Below are 16,542 nucleotides of genomic sequence, written 5' to 3' on the forward strand. Positions count from 1 at the left end.
TAGGCAAAAGGTTGGGGAAGGAAGCAAAGTGATTTACTTGAGACCGGAAAAATATCTGTGGCAGAGCCAGTCTCCCAAGTTACATCCCAATGATCAATGCACTCAGCTGCACTTCCCATCCTCCTTGTGTGTGTAGGCGAAACACAAGAGGATGGAAGGAGAGTTCAACAGAGTACCTAGCAAAAGTAAAGAAAAGATTGATCCTTTCTTTACAAATTTAACAACTGATACCAGAAAACAACAGTAATAATTTGGTGACAGTCTGTTCAGTGCTCTAAACATGTTCACAGATATCATACCCAGCATGGCCTTCTGAACCTGAAGTAAACAGTTAAGGCAACTCAATTCGTTGTTTCACTTTACTTCCAAGATCCAATTCATACAGATTCCTCAGTACGTGCTGGTAAAAAAGGTCCTACAAATCCTGACAATTTTTCAGGTACGTCTATGTCTTCTCCAGTACTCACAGCAGAAAGCATTCAAATACGATTAAAACTTGCTGTTATTACCCAGGGACAATTCAATTGTTTAGTAGAGCAGTTCACAGAAGCGGATAGAACTGCAGGTAACCAAAGGGCATGTAATATGGAAACAGTGCCTGCTAGCAGAGGACAATTTTCAAGTTGAGGCGCAAGATGTGCAGAACTGGAGAGAACTGCTGGTTTTACTAAGGCAAAGAGGACAGGCAAAAGGGATAAAACAAATGAATTTTGCCAAAAATATGGATCAAAAGACCAGAAATCACTTAGTATGGGTCATCTGGGCAAAGACATTGACAGCCAGTGGGTGCAGAGTTCCCCAGCCCCAAGATTCAGCCCAAGCATCCAGAATTAAAACAACCAGACTCTCGAGGTCAGGTGCGCGGTGCGCTGCGGCTTCGCTGCCAGCCTCCCAGCTGCCGCCTAAGTGCTGGGAAGTGCCTCCTAACCCTTTGCCCCGAAATAGCCACCCACGCATTGTCACTGTTTTGCGTTTTAGAGAAACAATTGCCAGCTTGTTTTGTCCTGCGCGATGCCACAGCCTTCTCTCCCAGGATTTTCATTTCAACAGTCAATGTCATCTGAATCTGCATATGTGAATTCGTATTTCTGAGTTCAGTAAGGCTGACAGGAACAACCTGTCTTTGGATTTTTTTTTGTTTTTTGAAATTTCACAGTGCTCTTCTGAGTGTGTTTCCTTCTTAAAAGCCATGCAAGGCCTGTATTATATCCACTGCAACCTGCCATTTCTAAATGGAATCAACCTATTTTACTCATTTCGAATCCAAAACACTTGTCATCTTACTCAGCATTAAAATTTGTTTTGGCACACAGACATAGCACATAACAGATATGGTATAGAGATAAAAAATATATGCATTCAGCTTCTCCTGGAGAGGTTTCACATTCGATGAGGCTGCCACATGTCAGTTATTTAAACCAAACTCTTCAAACTAGTGCCAAGGTAGAAGAAAAATGACTTGATACGGGATCTCAACAGTTCATGACTGCAACCTGTAGTTCTTTCAGAAGCTTTAGGTTTGGAGGAGATCCCATGCCAGCCTGCTCCCATTTTGCGTGTGCCTCTGCTCACAGCGCGCAGCACTCCATGCGCCCCTGAGCACTGCAGGCCGCCCTGAGCACCAAAACTGCCCATTCCCACCGCCGCCTTCCCTCCTCATTGTCTGCTGTGTACCCATCCTCATTCTTCTTCACACTGGCATTGTTTTTCTCCCTTTCCGACCTGATTTCTGCCTCCATATTTCATGACTTCTGCTTTTCCAATCCCTGCTGTATTGAGTACACAGACGAATGACAGGTAGGAAAATCCCTAAAAGCGGAGGAGAGCTGCTGTGGCCCAGCTGCTCAATGAACCTGTACAAGCCATGAAGTTTTGCAAGCTGCCTCTGCTAGTTAGTCTTGTAGGTTTTATGGAAACCTTGTATTCAAATTGAGAAAAGACTTTCTAGGATCCTGTTCGCAGATAGGAGTCCTTGAGGGCGTCAAATATGCTGTTTTGTCAAGTCACACTGTATATTGAAAGATGCTAACAAACGCTGATTATGGGGAGTGGAGGCTTGCATTCAGAAGGCCTAAAATTCCTCCCCCTTAGTCACCAAGGCCATGGGAATCACCAGGAATGAGGTCTTGACTGAAATTTAAGCTGGCTGAATTCGTGCCTTAGAGGTTATTGTTAGCAATGGCATACTATAAAAAACGCCAACAGAAGACACCAATCAAAAAAATTGTTACTCATATTCCTCTAAAGAGTTGAGAATACGCTCTCGGGTAAGAAGAAAATAAACAAAGTTTTAAGCTGGAATTGTCATTCCGTTGACAAAAACTGTGTCTGATATGTAGTCTTTGTACATTTTGCTTTGAATGAATGTGGACGTAAGTTCCTTGATATGTTCCTGCATAAAATGAAAGCATAACATTATGTTGCAGATGCATTTAAGACATTTACTATATTTTGCTTCTGTAGACGGTATTTGTTTAACCCATCCTTTTTCACAATAATTAAGTTTTGTTATTGATATTCTTTTTAGTAACAATTTAAAGTTATTTTATACTTCTTTACCAAAATATTTGAAATCAAACTAGGGCTTAATACAAGCTTGTAACCTGCAGGCTCCAGTCTTGCGGAGACTTGTGCACATGAATAATTTATAAACCGAGGAACTGTGGCTATTAACATAAGCAAGACTACTTGAATGAGAAAAGTAGCTCATGCTTGAATTTTTGTGAGAATTGGCCTTAATTTGCTGTTCAGACCTAGACTGCCTTATCAGTAAGCTGTTTTCTCTGTTTTTTGTTTATTTTACATACGTAGGAAGCATGGATAATATGCTTCTCCGATCTCTATAAATATCTCTATAAATCTTCCAAGCTAGACTGAACTTTCATGAAGGTTGTAACCTTACAAACACCATCATAAACCAAAGGGTTACTGTACCTCCCCCATTCCCTTGACGTTAAATAGTTTCTGAATGACTCTGAGGAGGTAGATGAGATGACTCAAATACCATTAATGTTTACAAGATGGTTCTGTGAAACCTTAAAAGCATGCAGTGATTTCAGTAAGGCTGAGATATCGTCCTACGCACTTTCTGCAGCATCTGCAATGTAAAAAACATCTCCTCAATTAATAATTATTACATCCCTTGATTGTTCTTAAACAGAGAGAAGGCAGAGTGCAAATTGCAAACAACAATGAAACTGAGCCGTCACTTTCACAAAGTGACATACCGTCTTCTTGCTGTTCAAATCTATAGGACAAAATCTGATAGAGCAAAGCTCTCTCCACCTACAAAGTAAACAGTGAAAGATAAACTAGATAGATTACCTTTCATATTAGGAACATGTCACTCTTTTTTTCGGGGTCTCAGCCACGTTATTAGCTCTGGCCATTTTACTCCAGAATACCTCCATCAAGGTCACTGCTTTTGAGCTGAAGTACAAGTAATGGTATGGTGATAAAGGTTAAGGACTCCTTTACATGCTACACAGTGTAGAAATGTAGAAGAGAGATAGTTTTTTCTCTCAGAAGTTAAAAATTTGCCAGCTGCAGTTGTGATCTGCACCTTTGTAAGAAAAATCAGAACGAGTACCATTTTGTTGTTTTCCATATGACTCTTTAAATGAAACTATATCTGTTTCCATGAAGATTTATTTTCTTCTTTTTGCTTAGGCTCGTTTGTAGACAAAGTGAAATGTACATACAAACCACATTCCTTACAAACATTCTGGATGTAATCCACAATTTCCTATAGCACATTGCATTAATAATTTAATAATAGCAGAATAATGTTTAGCAGTGACATCTAAATAGTGGTGGAATCAGACAATTCTCTAACTTTTCCTGAAATTTTATTCTTTGGCATCACCTGCTCTCTCAAAGCAAGAAAAAGAGAATGCAAAATTCTCCTTTTTTTTTTTTTTGAAACTTCAATTTTAAGTTGTTTACATTCCTTTTGCCACTGTCAGTTGGCTGTAGCACAGAGGAGCAAGACACACTGCAATTACTGGCTGCAGTATAGACACTCACTCCCCTTTCCTGAAGGACTGAACTGCTGCAAGCCGTTAAAAGCAGTTGGCAGCCTGTAATTACTGCTATTTTCACATTTTGCGCCGAAGTAGGGACTCCCTCCGACAAACTGAGTCACTGTTTACCTACTCTGCCTTACCAGCACTTCTGAACTCTGAATTTTTCATGATCTCCTCCCTTCAGGAAGGCAGACCCGTAAGTTTCTTTGACAAACAACAGGACATGGGATTCAAGTCAAGTTTAAGTTTCAGATGTATCTCTTCAAGGCAGTTTAAGAAATTTCATGGATTGAGACACGTGTTTGCACTTCCACCTGAAAACTCATTCAGTTTCAGCTAATGAAGATTGCCCCTCACTGTTCTCTCTGTATTGCCCTTTCAGTTACAGAGGACACATTTTCAGTGCAGAAAATGCAGAGTTACCAAACTCTACATATCTCCACTCATGCCTGACTGTGTCTTCACAGGGATTGTGTGGAAAAAGCAGTAGCTGTGTTACCTATTTCAAATTAATAGACCCAAATTATGAAAACTAATACCAACGTTCTTAATAAATTGAGTAAACCAGCACGTGATTGTTTTTCCCCAGAAAGAAAGCCTGTTAAAAAAACAGAGCAGAGAGGTATCTTTCTGTTTTCCTTTCACCCAACCTCGTAGGGCCTGCAAAGAGGCCCATGGCAAAACAGTTCGTTTGCATGGGAAGTGACAAACCCTGGTGTGAATTTTCTGGTGTTACTTTATTTAGCACTACGAAAGAGTTGCCAGTTCTATCTGTGGCTCCAACAATGCTGTTAGTGCTGCCACTTAGAGCAGGCTGAATTTATCTCAACATATAGTCATTAGAACCTGATAAATTTAAGTGATGTTGCTAGTGTTTGAGAAGTAAAGTTACACCAACAATGTCAAGCCAAAATAAGATCCAGATAACTGCAGCCATTTAAAACATGGGCTATTACCACTGGCAATATTCTATTTCCTCTTCCAGTCTTGCAGTTATTTCAGTGACAGTATCATTTGCTGGAAATAGCAAGTGAGGATTTTTGCATTATTTACCTTTTTTGCATTATTCATTCTTTATGATTACCTCTTCTCAAACTGTGAAAATGATTGCAAAGACCTATTTCATTCATTAGTTTCAATTTTCTGATATGTGCACAGCACCTGTGTGCTAGACTTTGGTGATATCTCCCAGTGACATAAAGGAGCACCACACTGTCCCAGACAGCTGTTCAGGCTGGTATTTGTTTTCACTTACCAAATTTGTTATCCATACATTGCAAGCCTGCAACACTATTGGAGTGGACTAGAAGGCATTCAATCATATTACATAACTCATTGCTGAGCAACCACTTCAGCTGGTATTGGTTATGCTACCATGCAAATCCTATTTAATCTATGCGTATACAAGTAGATGAAGCTAGATAGAAAATGAGCATAATGAAGATAAAATTAAGATGAACAAGAAAGATTATTCAAGCATCAGTGCTATGGACATATGTATAAAAGAGTGAGACCCTTGCTGTGATATACACCACCACCAAATGTACTGTGCAAGTGTACCCTTATTTCAAATGTGATACTCCAAGACAATTTCCTAATTTTGTTCTACAAACCCTAACTGTGTATTCTTGGCAACATTTGTCTTTTATTGCAGTTTTAACTATTACTTTACACAGAGTTCCTGTGGACACAATGGAGCTTTAGCAACTACCAGAAGAAACATACTAAATAATATCTACAAAAATAATAGCCAGCTAGCGCTCAAACAGAATCCCTCACGACAGGGAATTGCTTCCTTTTTCCACCTGTGTGCACACCCACACACGTCCCACCCGGTTGCTTTCTCCTTCCTGATGAGCCAGTGAGGTTCACTGCTCAAGCAGCAACTGGCCAAATTACATTTGAAAGCAGCCCTTCTACTCTGGAAATTAATTTAAAGGAAGTGGCACTGCTGATGCTGTATCAACCAGCTCAACTGGTTAGTGCTCAGAAGTCCCAAGTGAAGGCAGGGAAGGGAAAGTTCTGCCGGGCCAGTGGTAACTGTCAAAAACTCACATACACGTCAGCGCGATCAAGAGTTTGCCCAGCTTCAGAAAGGGCAGGTAAACACTGTGCTAATCCCTGAGGAGCTGTGAGACGCTGACACTGCCAGAACACTACGCTGCTTTTGTCATGAGGGGCAAGAAGTCAACTGGGATGTGTTTCTGTCTCTGTAAGTTGTTTATTCAAGGTACGTGCGCTCTGATGGTTCGTGCTTTACAAAGCTATCCCACTTGCACCTTGGTACCATCAGCTGTGCTGACTGAAATACAGGGGAGCATAAAGCAAAAGGAGATGGAAGTTGCAAAGGTTGTGTTTGCATTAAAAAAGCGCAAAACAGGCCCATAACCACATCCCAGGGATCTGTAAGTCAAGGGTCACAAGCTCTACTCTCCCTTAACCATCAGACACTGCATTTATAACAGACAACAAAAGATAGATTTTGAGCCTATGTGATAAGCAAGGGGAAGGACATAGAGATCAGAATTACTGCTATTTCCTGTCTTTAATTTTCCCCTTTTTGTCATTGCTGCTTTTTCCCCAGGTTTGTGCAACAAAGTTAAAATCGTAAACATTTAGGAAGTCAGATGCTAGTTACTTTGTGATTTATCCAGAGGTCTCCCCAAGCTGAGGAAAAGAGATCTTTCTGGTATTGTTCAGTGCCATTGGTTGGTTGGAGTGTACAATCTATGACCCATTTTTATTTCTGAGGTTATACTTTTACTTAAAGGCTTTTATGTCTGTTTGTTTATCACAATGGAAATTAGTGTATAGAAATTGCATGCTACAAAAACAAATGCATACTAAAAAAAGATGATTGTAAGAAAAGGTTTATAGGAGAAATGTGTTATAATCACACATAAAAGGAGGAGCAGGACCCTTTTCCTCTGGATTCCTAGAGAGCTCTACATTTCTTGAAAGAACTGCCTGTTTCAGTCTACATTAACCATAGTATATATGGCGTTGTGCAGTCCACCTCACTTGGAATAATGTTGACCATAGGTATCCTATATACCAAGCAGCAAGCATCCAAACTGCACAAACCTTGTTTTTACAAGCTGTCTTACCACCAGGCAATAGCCTGCCGATACCAGAAGGACTGGACAAATTATTTAAATGGCATAGTGTTTTTGAAAGATTTGGCTAGGAAGTTGACATGATAAAAGCTTGAATTTGCAGAACGTTTCATATTTTTATAGATGGTTCAGTAATGCTGCTCTGACTTAAAAGTGGAACTGATCGAATTATCTAGTTTCTTTTCTTGTTTATGAGACATCCACAAAGGACTCCTGTTTTATCTCAGTCTGACTTTTGTCTAAGTGCCAAAAAACTTACACAAACTAACCTGTTCATGAACTGTTCATTTAGACTGGCAAACTAAGCTACATGGCATCTTTCCAAACTGCTGATTGGAAACTTCTTATACAAGTCTTCTGTGACAAATAATAAATAGCACATTGAGATTCATGTGCATACTTGCAGACAATGACCAATATCTCATTTCATGATTGCAGACTGAACTTGCCACTTAGCCCTTCCTATAGTAGATAGGCTTTGCCAGTGTGGCCATTGTGAAAGTACAGCTTATACTTGCCAAAACTGACTTTATAACTAAATTCTATTTTTTGCACTAAAATACATTATAAGTACATAACTTGTATGCCTTTTTCAACCTTGTCTTTTGCCAGTATGATTTCCTCTTGAACCAAAAGATCCTCTAGGAGATGGTAGTGAAGTAACAACATTTCTAGCACAGACAGGGCTAGAAAACCTCAATTACCCATGTACATTTGTACCTTGGGTGGCTTTAAAGAAATGACATGACAAAACAATATATATTAATAGCTACCTCAAGGACTGATGATAGAATAAAAGTTTTTTTCATGAGCAAGCATTAGAAAATATTCCTAGAAAAAGGACCCCTCTTGAACTCTTAAGTCTGTGTGTGCGGTCTGTGTGTGACTGTGAATTTCAATTTACAAGCTAAAGGGAGAAGATTGCTGGAGGCTCTTGGAGAGTCCTGTTATTGATAAGAAACAAAAAAGAAAAAGGAAGGTAGGAAAGTAAGGACATAATAATGGACACTGAAGACGCAGAACCAGGAGGAAAGAAAGATTCTTGTGAAAGTTTTCAGGTGGAAAGTACAGTTAATGAGTTTTAATATAGAGGACTAGGTATCAATGAGAAACAACTGAAAAAATGATATACAAGAAGTCTAGGCAACAAAATCTGGGAATAAGAAGTTCTGTGCAGGATGTGAAAATAAATAGTGTTGGGGAAACAGATGCAGTAGAACAGCAATCAAGTTTTGATCTCTAGTGTTGTGACATTTATGCTGACCAGAACAGAGAAATAAATAGCAGACTGCTGTACTCTCTTCAGTACTGATGATAGCACAGATAAAGATTTCCTTAAGATTATGAGAAAAGACGTTAACAATAGGGAAGGATAAATACTATTGAAGACAATATATATTCCTTAACAAAAAATCAGATTTCTATTTGGTCTTCTTAGAACGTGAGGTTTTGTAAAAGGAGTGGTTGACCACAGAAGGTAGACTTGTTTCACATATATTTAAATTAACTGGAAAAAACAACAGAAATTGATGCCTCTCAGTATCAAAAGTTATTGACAGTGGTTAGCATCTATGCCTACCTTTTGCAAAAAGTGATCTTGAGACTGATAACTCAAGTTTTCAGTCAAAAAAATTATAGCTCATGAGAAAGGGATTGTTTTCATTCCTTTTTTCTTTTCTTCCTTTATTTTCTTGTTTTTCTTTCTTTTTTCTCTCCTTTTCTTTTCCTTTCCTTTTCCTTTCCTCTTTATTTCTTTCCTTTTCTTTCCTTGTTACTTCTTTCCTTCTTTCTTATTTTCTTATTTTTCTTTCCCTATTTCCTTCCTTTTATTCTTCCATTTTTCTTTTCTTTTCTCTTTCCTTTCATTCTTTCCTGTTTTATCTTTCCTTGCTTTCTTTTCCTGAAGTTAAGTGCTAGCCAAAGCCAAGTTTCAACATGGAAAAACACACTGCACGTCCCAGCAGAGTTCCCGCTGTGGCAAGGTGATAAGGATACTGCCAAGGGGTTTTTCTTTCTTTCCTTGCTTTCTTCCTTTTCTTTCCTTGCTTTTTCTTTCCCCCTTTTTTCTTTAGATTTCCTTTCCTTTTTTGCTTTGCTTGTTTGCTTTGCTTGTTTTTCTTGCCTTCTCTTTCCCCTTTTCTTCCCTTCTTGCTTTCTTTTTTCCTTTTTGCTTCCATGCTTTTCTTCCATGCTTTTCGTTCCTTTTTCTTTATTTTTCCTGCCCTGTTTTTCTTTCTTGGTTTTTGTTATTGTTCTTTCCTTGTTTTTCTTTCCTTTTTTCTTGCCCTGTTTTTTCTTCCCTTTCTTTCCTTTCTTTTCTTTTTCCTTTTTCCCTTTTCCTTTTTCCCTTTTTTCTTTCTCCTTTTTTCTCCTTTTCCCTTCTCCTTTCTCCTTCCCCCTTTTCCTTTCCTTTTTCACTTTTCCCTTATCTTTCCTTTACGCTTTTCTTGTTTCTTTCCTTTCACTTTCTTTGTTTTTCTTTTTTCTTTCTTTCCTTTTTTCTTTCCTTGTCTTTCTTCCCTCTTCTCTTTATATTTTCTTTCCTTTTTTCTTTCCTTGTTTTTTCTGTTTTTTCTTTTCTCTTTTTTCTGTTTTCTTTTATTTTTTAATTCCTCTTTTCTTTCCTTTATTCTTTCCTTATTTCTTTCTTCTTCTCTTTCCTTTTCACTTCCTTCATTTTTTTTCTTTATTTTTCTTCCTTTTTTCTTTTGTCTTTCCATTCTTACCATCCTCTTTATCTTTCTTAGTCTTGCTTTACATTTTCTTTCCCTGTGTTTTCTTTATTTTCTTTCCTTGTTTTTCTTTCACTGTTTTTCTTTCCTCAGCTTTCCTTTCCTTTTCTCCTTTCTTTCTTTCTCTCCTTGTTTTTCCCTCCTTCCTTTTTTCCTTTTCATCTTTTCTGTTGTTCTTTCCTTTTCCTCTTTCCTTTACTCTTTCCTGTTTTCTTTCCCTTATTCTTTCCTGATTTTTCCTATTATCTTTCCTTTTTTGTTTTCCTTGTTTCTTTCATAGTCGTCTTTCTTTGTCTTATCTTTCCATTTTCTTCGATTTTTCTTTCGTTTTTTCTTCTCTTTCTTTTTTCTTTCACTGTTTTTCTTTCCTTGTATACTTACTCTTTTTTCCCCTTTATTTCTTCTGTTGTCTTTCTTTCCTCTTTCCTCTTCCTTCCTTCCTTCCTTTTTTCTTTCATTTCTTACTTTCTTACTTTCTTTCCATTTTCTCCTTTTTTGCTTTCATTTTTCCCTTTATTTCTTGCTTTTTTCTTTGTCTTTTTCCTTCTTCATTTTCTGTGTGCATTTCTTTCCTAGTTATTTAATTCCTACCTTCTTTCCTTTATTTTCTTTCCTTTTTTCTTGCTTTTTGTCTTTTTCCTCTTCTTTCCTCTTTTTTGCTTTTCCTTTTTCCCTTGTTTCTTTTCCTTTTTCTCGCCTTGATCTTTCATTCCTTTTTTTGCTATTTTTTTCCTTTTTTGCTTTCCTCTTTTCTTTCCTCTTTTTGCTCCTTCTTTCTTTCCATGTCTCTTTCCTTGTTTCTAATTTGCTTGTTTTTTCTTTCCTTTTCTTTGTCATTCTTGCCTTACATTTCTTCCCTCTTTTATTTCCCCTTTTTCTTTCCTTTCTTTCTTTCCTGGTTTTGCTTTCCTTTTTGTTTTTTCTTTCCTGTTTTTCCTAAATGAGGGGCATGCTTAGCTGTTGGAAACAGGAATCCAGAACGTTTCCTTGCAGGTTTTGTGTCTTCTTTGCTCATACAAAACAGCCTGAAGCTACTGAGTCTTCCACCTCAGCCTCTCCAGTAGTTCAGATGAAAAGCACCTCTGAGCAGGCAATTCTGACTTGATCCGGGTCCACGACGACCTTTGAGGCTCGGATGGCTCCTGACCCAGGTTCAGCGTGCAATAGGAATGCTGGTGACTGCTCAGATGGTTCTGGAGGCGCGCAGGCAGGAAGAGGGAACGTCATCGGGTCCCAGGGCAATTATAGAGGGGCCATGGGAAGCAGGACAGGAGCTCTCCAGGGGGTCCCTGGAGGACGTCTGAGGAGGAGCGCCAGGTGATAACTGTGCAGGGAAGACGGCAGGCTGTTTTCCCAGTGCCTCCTCCTCCAAGCTCACCTGTTGCTGCTCAACAGCAACATTGTCCACACTTGTGCTCCGTTTCTGGGGCCTTCTGCTGCCTTCCAAATGGTCCTGGAAGGGCAGAGCTGGCTCTGAGAGGCTCCTGTGCATCACGCTGATGTCGTTTCTCAGATGAGGCAGTGGAGGGGCAGAGACACACATGACATAGGTCCTGCTCCTGCTGGGGCTTCTCCCTCTGGGCTGCTGCATCTCCAAGGTTGGGAGGCCGCATCCAGCTTCAGGCTCTGGGTTGTTGTGGGCAGAAGCGTCCTCCCGAGCAGCCCCTGGGTGTCCTGTGGGGAGAAAGAGCCTGTTAGCTAGTTGGTACTGGCCCTCTGAAGGGAAAAGGGGACTTTCCCGGTGGCACCATGCAGCCCGGGCAGATGGCAAGCTGCAACCTGAGCACTTATGGATGTGAGGAGCAGTCCAGGAAACACAAGGAACCCCAGGGGCCATACCCTGCATGGGGAGAGTGCCCTTCTCATCCATAGTGAGCAATGCTGTGCAGAGCAGAGCTCTACAGAGGCTTAGCATCTGGGATGCCTTTTGTGGTGTGAGGAAGGTCATTCTGAACTTCTGGAAAGTGTTGCAGGGGCGAGGCATTGCCAGAAGGTATTGAAGCCTCTGCACCTCTCTGCTTTGCCGCAGATGTCTTCCCCTAGCCAGCTAAACAATTGGAACCAGCAGCCCTGGGCGGTGCCAGTCCTGAGCGCAGCCTCCTACCTGCAGAGCTGTCGGTGTGCTCGGGGCACTCCTCGGCAGAGGGGCTGCCAGCCAAGGCCACGTCCTCCCCAAATATTGCTGCGCAGTTGTCAATAAGGAACTCCACCAGCATCATCACCTGCACAGAGAAAACCATGGGTGTCAGTGCAAGGGGCTGAAAACATGCTCAGCGGTCTCTGCTGCTCCTGACTGCTGTTTCTCTCCTGAAGGCTGTAGCTCTGTGGCTGCAGCTCCAGCAAGAGATCTGCCTGTCACATTGCAGACAGCCCAGCTGAGCAGCGTCCCCTCCATGCTCCGAGGTGCTGCTGCTGCATTTAGCTTTTGCAGTGGCCATGGGATGTGTGGGGATGGCTTGACTGTGCCCCGATGGGGGAACTAGCTGACTGGTGAGTGCAACACACCTTCTCGTTCATCTCTTTCTGCACTTGCAGCGGGAGTGGGCTGTCCATGCCTGGGCTCAGCATGTTGGGCCCAATGCAGATCGCAAGGTTGCTGGAGCCCATCCTGCTGGTCTCTGCGTTCTGGCTGATGCGGTGGAGCACAGCGAGCAAGGGCTTGAGCAAGAGGACGTTTGGCCGAGGCAGTTGGTCAGCCACCCTGTGTGAACACAAGCACAACGGGCCATGACTTCAGGGGGCAGTGGCCGCTGCTCCTTGCTGTGAGCAGGCTCAAGTAAACTGCCACAAATGGTGAGTCCTCCAAAGAGAGGAACACCTGTGCTTGCTTCCACTGCTTCACACAAGTCCTGTGGAGAAACCCCTGATGGCAGCTGAGCGCATGCTTCAGTACAAGATCTGGAACGACCAGATCTCGACTGAAAGGTGAGTGTTTCAGCACAGCGCATGCTTTTCAGTAGATCGACAGCGTGAAGATAGGCAAGCTTGTCAGGAGACGTCACGGGAGGCCTTGCGAAGGCCCTGGGAAAGCCTGGGCCTGTGCTGTGTAGGATCAGCGCTAGCAACCTCACAGAAATGACAGATTTTTCCATGAGGCTCCCCATTGCCAGAGAAGGCTCCAGCCTCTCCCAGCCACTCCATAACGCTGCGACTGGCCTCAACACTTACTCTTTCAATTCTTCAATCTTTTCCTCCCTACTTGGCTTCTCCAGAGCCAGCATCCACTTGTCGTACAGGGCCGCTGACAGGAGCTGGGAGGGGATATTGCGGAGGAAGTCCTGCAAGGCCAAGACATGGAGATGAGGCTCTGGACACCACCCCTGAGCCCACAAGGAGCACCCTGGCACTTGGGCTCCCAAGGAGGCAGCTTGCTTGGAGCTACCTGCCCTCCAAGGTGCTCATGGCCACTGACAGAGCAGTGGGCTGTGTGAGTCCCTGCCCTACTTGGACACGCTTGTCTGAGTGCAGCAATAGGCCCCAGTGCCTATCAGCCTTTAGTGCACTCAGGGATCTCAGTCTTCCTCCCTGAGGAGGGTGCAGGGCAGGAGGAGGAGGGGGAGGAGGAAGAGGAAGTGAGTTGCCCATGGGCAGGCAGGAAATCAGTGGCAGAACAAGGGGAACTGAAAACCAGATGGACTGGCCTCAAAAGGCCAAACCTTCCCAAGCCTAAAAACACGTGGCTTGGCTTCCCTAGAGTTTCAGCTCTGAGCGCCCCCCGGGCCCATCTAGGCACTCAAGCAGGCCCCTGCAGGTTCGCAGTGTACTCTCAGAGCTGCAAGGCAGAAGAATTCACCTTCAAGATTACTGCCAGGAGGTGCACAGGTTTACTGTCCAGGTCAACGGTGACTCCTTTGTTGAGGTCCTCCTTCAAGTCCCTGCGCGCTTTCTCACTGGCAGCTTTGCGGAATATCCCCTCAGTGGCAGGCCCTTCCCTGTACAATATGGCCAGGAGATCCTGCAGGAAAAAGCGGACAGCGGTGGGAGAAGAGTTCCTCAGGTGAAGAAAGGCCCTTTAGCCTCAGGGGAGCGTTTGTTTGGAGGCAGAAGCAAGTTTTTGCCTGGGAGACGCGCTCTACTTTACTTGGGTTCACATCTAGTTCTCGCTGCTGGTAGATTACACTGGCAGTTACCCGCTGTCCCCCAAGCCACCCCTTTTCAGGGAAATCCACAAATCCCTGGCTGTTTATGCTGCTGAGAGCTTCCTTTCAATGACTTCTGCAAGGCCACCAGCATGACCTGCTTCTCCTCTTCCTGCTCCGGCCTTGTCTCCACTGCAGAGTTACTTCCCACGGCAGCTGTGTGGGCTGTGCAAGCCCGCACACTTGACCTCGTGGAGGCCAAACCCCCAAATGCCCTGTCTCCTGAGAGCCACAGCCCAAGCTCTGGCGATACTGCTTCGCCAGAGAAGCTGGGAACAGGCTAACTGCATGGCCAGGCTGGCTTACCTGGACTGGCTGGGGCAGGGTCTCCTCTTCCCCGCACAGACTTGCCAGAGGCTGCCCAAAGAGGGGCCTCTTGAGGCCAGACTCCGGCTGCCCTGGGCAGTCCCCATTGGCCAAGGTTCGTCCCCGAGCAAACGGCCAGGGGATCAACCTCTTTCTTTTCTTAGGCCCAGATGCTGCAAGCAAGAGGAAAGCAAAAGTCAGGTGAAAGAACCTGGAGGAGAGTTGTCTGTGTGCAGCGCCACAGGATGCCGAATGAAGGGCAGAGCTGCGTGTGGGAACGACGACTCGGACTGCGCGGGGGAAACTGAAAAGTGTGACCATCCCTCTAAGTGCACCAGCTCTCCTGCTTTGTTGGAGCACGCAGGGCACAGAAAGAACCGTGGGATGTTTGACATGTGTCATGGCAGAGGTTTTCTGGGACCACCATAAGGCAGTGACAGGAGTTGTGGCTACACAGTCTGAGCATGCCCCTGTCCAAGGGGGGCTGGCAAGAGGGCAGGAGGGGCTCCTGCTTTGGAGCCGCTGTCGAGCACTGTGGGGGAAGGCAGCTCCTCAGCTTCTCTTTCACACTCACCAGGCGAGTGGCAAAGTCCCTCCCCAGGAGCTGATGGGACCAAGACAGGGCATTGCTTGGTGTCAGCCTGCAAAAAACGCATTCAGGTCGTAGAGCCGCCCCACAGCAGCAAGGGCTGCCAGCGAGTTGCTGCAGTGACGCACAACTGTGTGAGCAGCTCCAGGGACAACCCCAAGGTCATCACACGCCTGTGGAGGAGACACTGGGTGGGGAATGGCGCTGCCTCTCTGCCCAACAGGGGCGCTGGTGGCAAAGGCTGCTGCTGCAGCCGGCCAGCCCGACCCAGCCCTGCAGGCCACAGCCCCCTGGGTGGTTTTGGGCGGCTGGTGGATGCTGAGAAGGCGCAGCCCTGCACAAGGCACCTCAACTCGGCCCAGGGAGACAGGCTGCCCTCCCATGCTGCTCCGGCACTGGGTAGCTCCTCCTAGACCGCCTCATAAGGCCGCCGTCAGTGTCTCAAGGGCTTTGGCCCCTGCCATCTTCCCTCTCAAGACTCAGCTACCTCCCGGCAGCACCCCAGCAAGGGCTGGGGCAGAGGGAACCCCTGCTCACCTCCGCCGAAATCAATGCCTCGACGGTCCGGGCGCTCAGCGACACCGACTAGGCAAGAGAGCAAAGAGCCAACGTGAGCAGCTGGTCACAGGGGCTCTTCCCGAAAGCCCCGTGGCGCTTGGGGCCGAGCGGAAAGCCCCGGGACACTTACAGGACCGTAGAAGCCAACGGCCTTCACAAGGAGCCGAAGGGAGGTCAGGCGGGTGAGCCGGGGCTCCGGGGCTCCGGGGCTTTGCCTGGGCACGGGCGGGGACAAAGGCAGAGCGCGGTCACAGCCAGCCCTCCCTGCTCGCGCCCTGACCCCAGCCCCGCACCTCCAGCCCACCCGGCCACAGCAGATCTTCCTGCAGCGCCAGCTGGCAGCACCGCTCCGCAGCGCCCCGGCCCTGCTGCCTCCAGGCCTCTTCCGCATGCAAACAGGAAGCGACAGCTCAGGCTCCCCGTGCGGGCAAGCAAGGAGCTGCAGTGACAGCTCCACTGTGTTGCTGTTCCTGTGCCCTCTCAAGGCAAAGCACCTCCCACTGCTCTGCCCGGGAGCTGCCCCGTGCAGGGGGTGTCCCTCTCCCCCACCTCCCCTGCTGCACCGCTGTGGGCAGCTCCCCCGGGAGCTCTCCACCGCCTGCAGCCTTGACACCCACCACCGGCAGGCTGAATTCCCAGCAGGGCTCACCTGAGGACCGCCTGGAGCCACAGCTCCTTCACCTCCTGCGACCTGCAGCAGAAAGGAGAAACAGCCTCAGAGCCCACTGCTCCTCCTCCTCCTCTGCAGAGGCACAGGCCCCCAGGCACATCTCACCCGTGTGGCCCTGCTCCACACCACCATACAGCAAGGCCCCGGTCGGTGTCCCCCAGCAGCGTCCCTGGCGTGAGCAGAGCTGCAGGGACGTGGCGGGGGCGGGTGGCTTGTGCACACCTGGAGCTGCCCGTGTGAGCGTCTGAAACCCAAGCAGGGCCTCTACTTTCTCTCCCCACAGCCTGGCGTGAGCTCCAGCAAGCCCAGGGAGGAATGAAGGCCAACACAGTGCCCTGCACCCCTCAAGGCCCTGGATGTGGCCCCGAGACTCACCTGAAAGTGACCACGCAGCAGTCCCTGGGCCA

At 45.5% G+C, this 16,542-nt stretch overlaps 1 protein-coding gene across 1 annotated transcript; it reads right to left on the reverse strand.

The window, feature by feature from the left end:
• Positions 1–9,804: 9,804 nt before the first annotated feature.
• Positions 9,805–16,074, reverse strand: LOC138066560 (T-cell activation Rho GTPase-activating protein-like). The gene is made up of 10 exons (XM_068936436.1): positions 15,596–16,074; positions 15,445–15,492; positions 14,893–14,959; positions 14,319–14,491; positions 13,667–13,828; positions 13,042–13,151; positions 12,379–12,574; positions 11,978–12,095; positions 11,252–11,547; positions 9,805–11,173 (listed from the first exon to the last, which is right to left on the reverse strand). Exons 1-10 carry the CDS (start codon positions 15,854–15,856, stop codon positions 11,057–11,059), a joined length of 1,548 nt encoding a protein of 515 aa, XP_068792537.1. The 5' UTR covers positions 15,857–16,074; the 3' UTR covers positions 9,805–11,056.
• Positions 16,075–16,542: the final 468 nt, after the last annotated feature.

Source organism: Struthio camelus, chromosome 3 (genome assembly GCF_040807025.1).
Source record: "Struthio camelus isolate bStrCam1 chromosome 3, bStrCam1.hap1, whole genome shotgun sequence".
In the NCBI taxonomy this organism is placed as follows: Eukaryota; Metazoa; Chordata; class Aves; order Struthioniformes; family Struthionidae; genus Struthio; species Struthio camelus.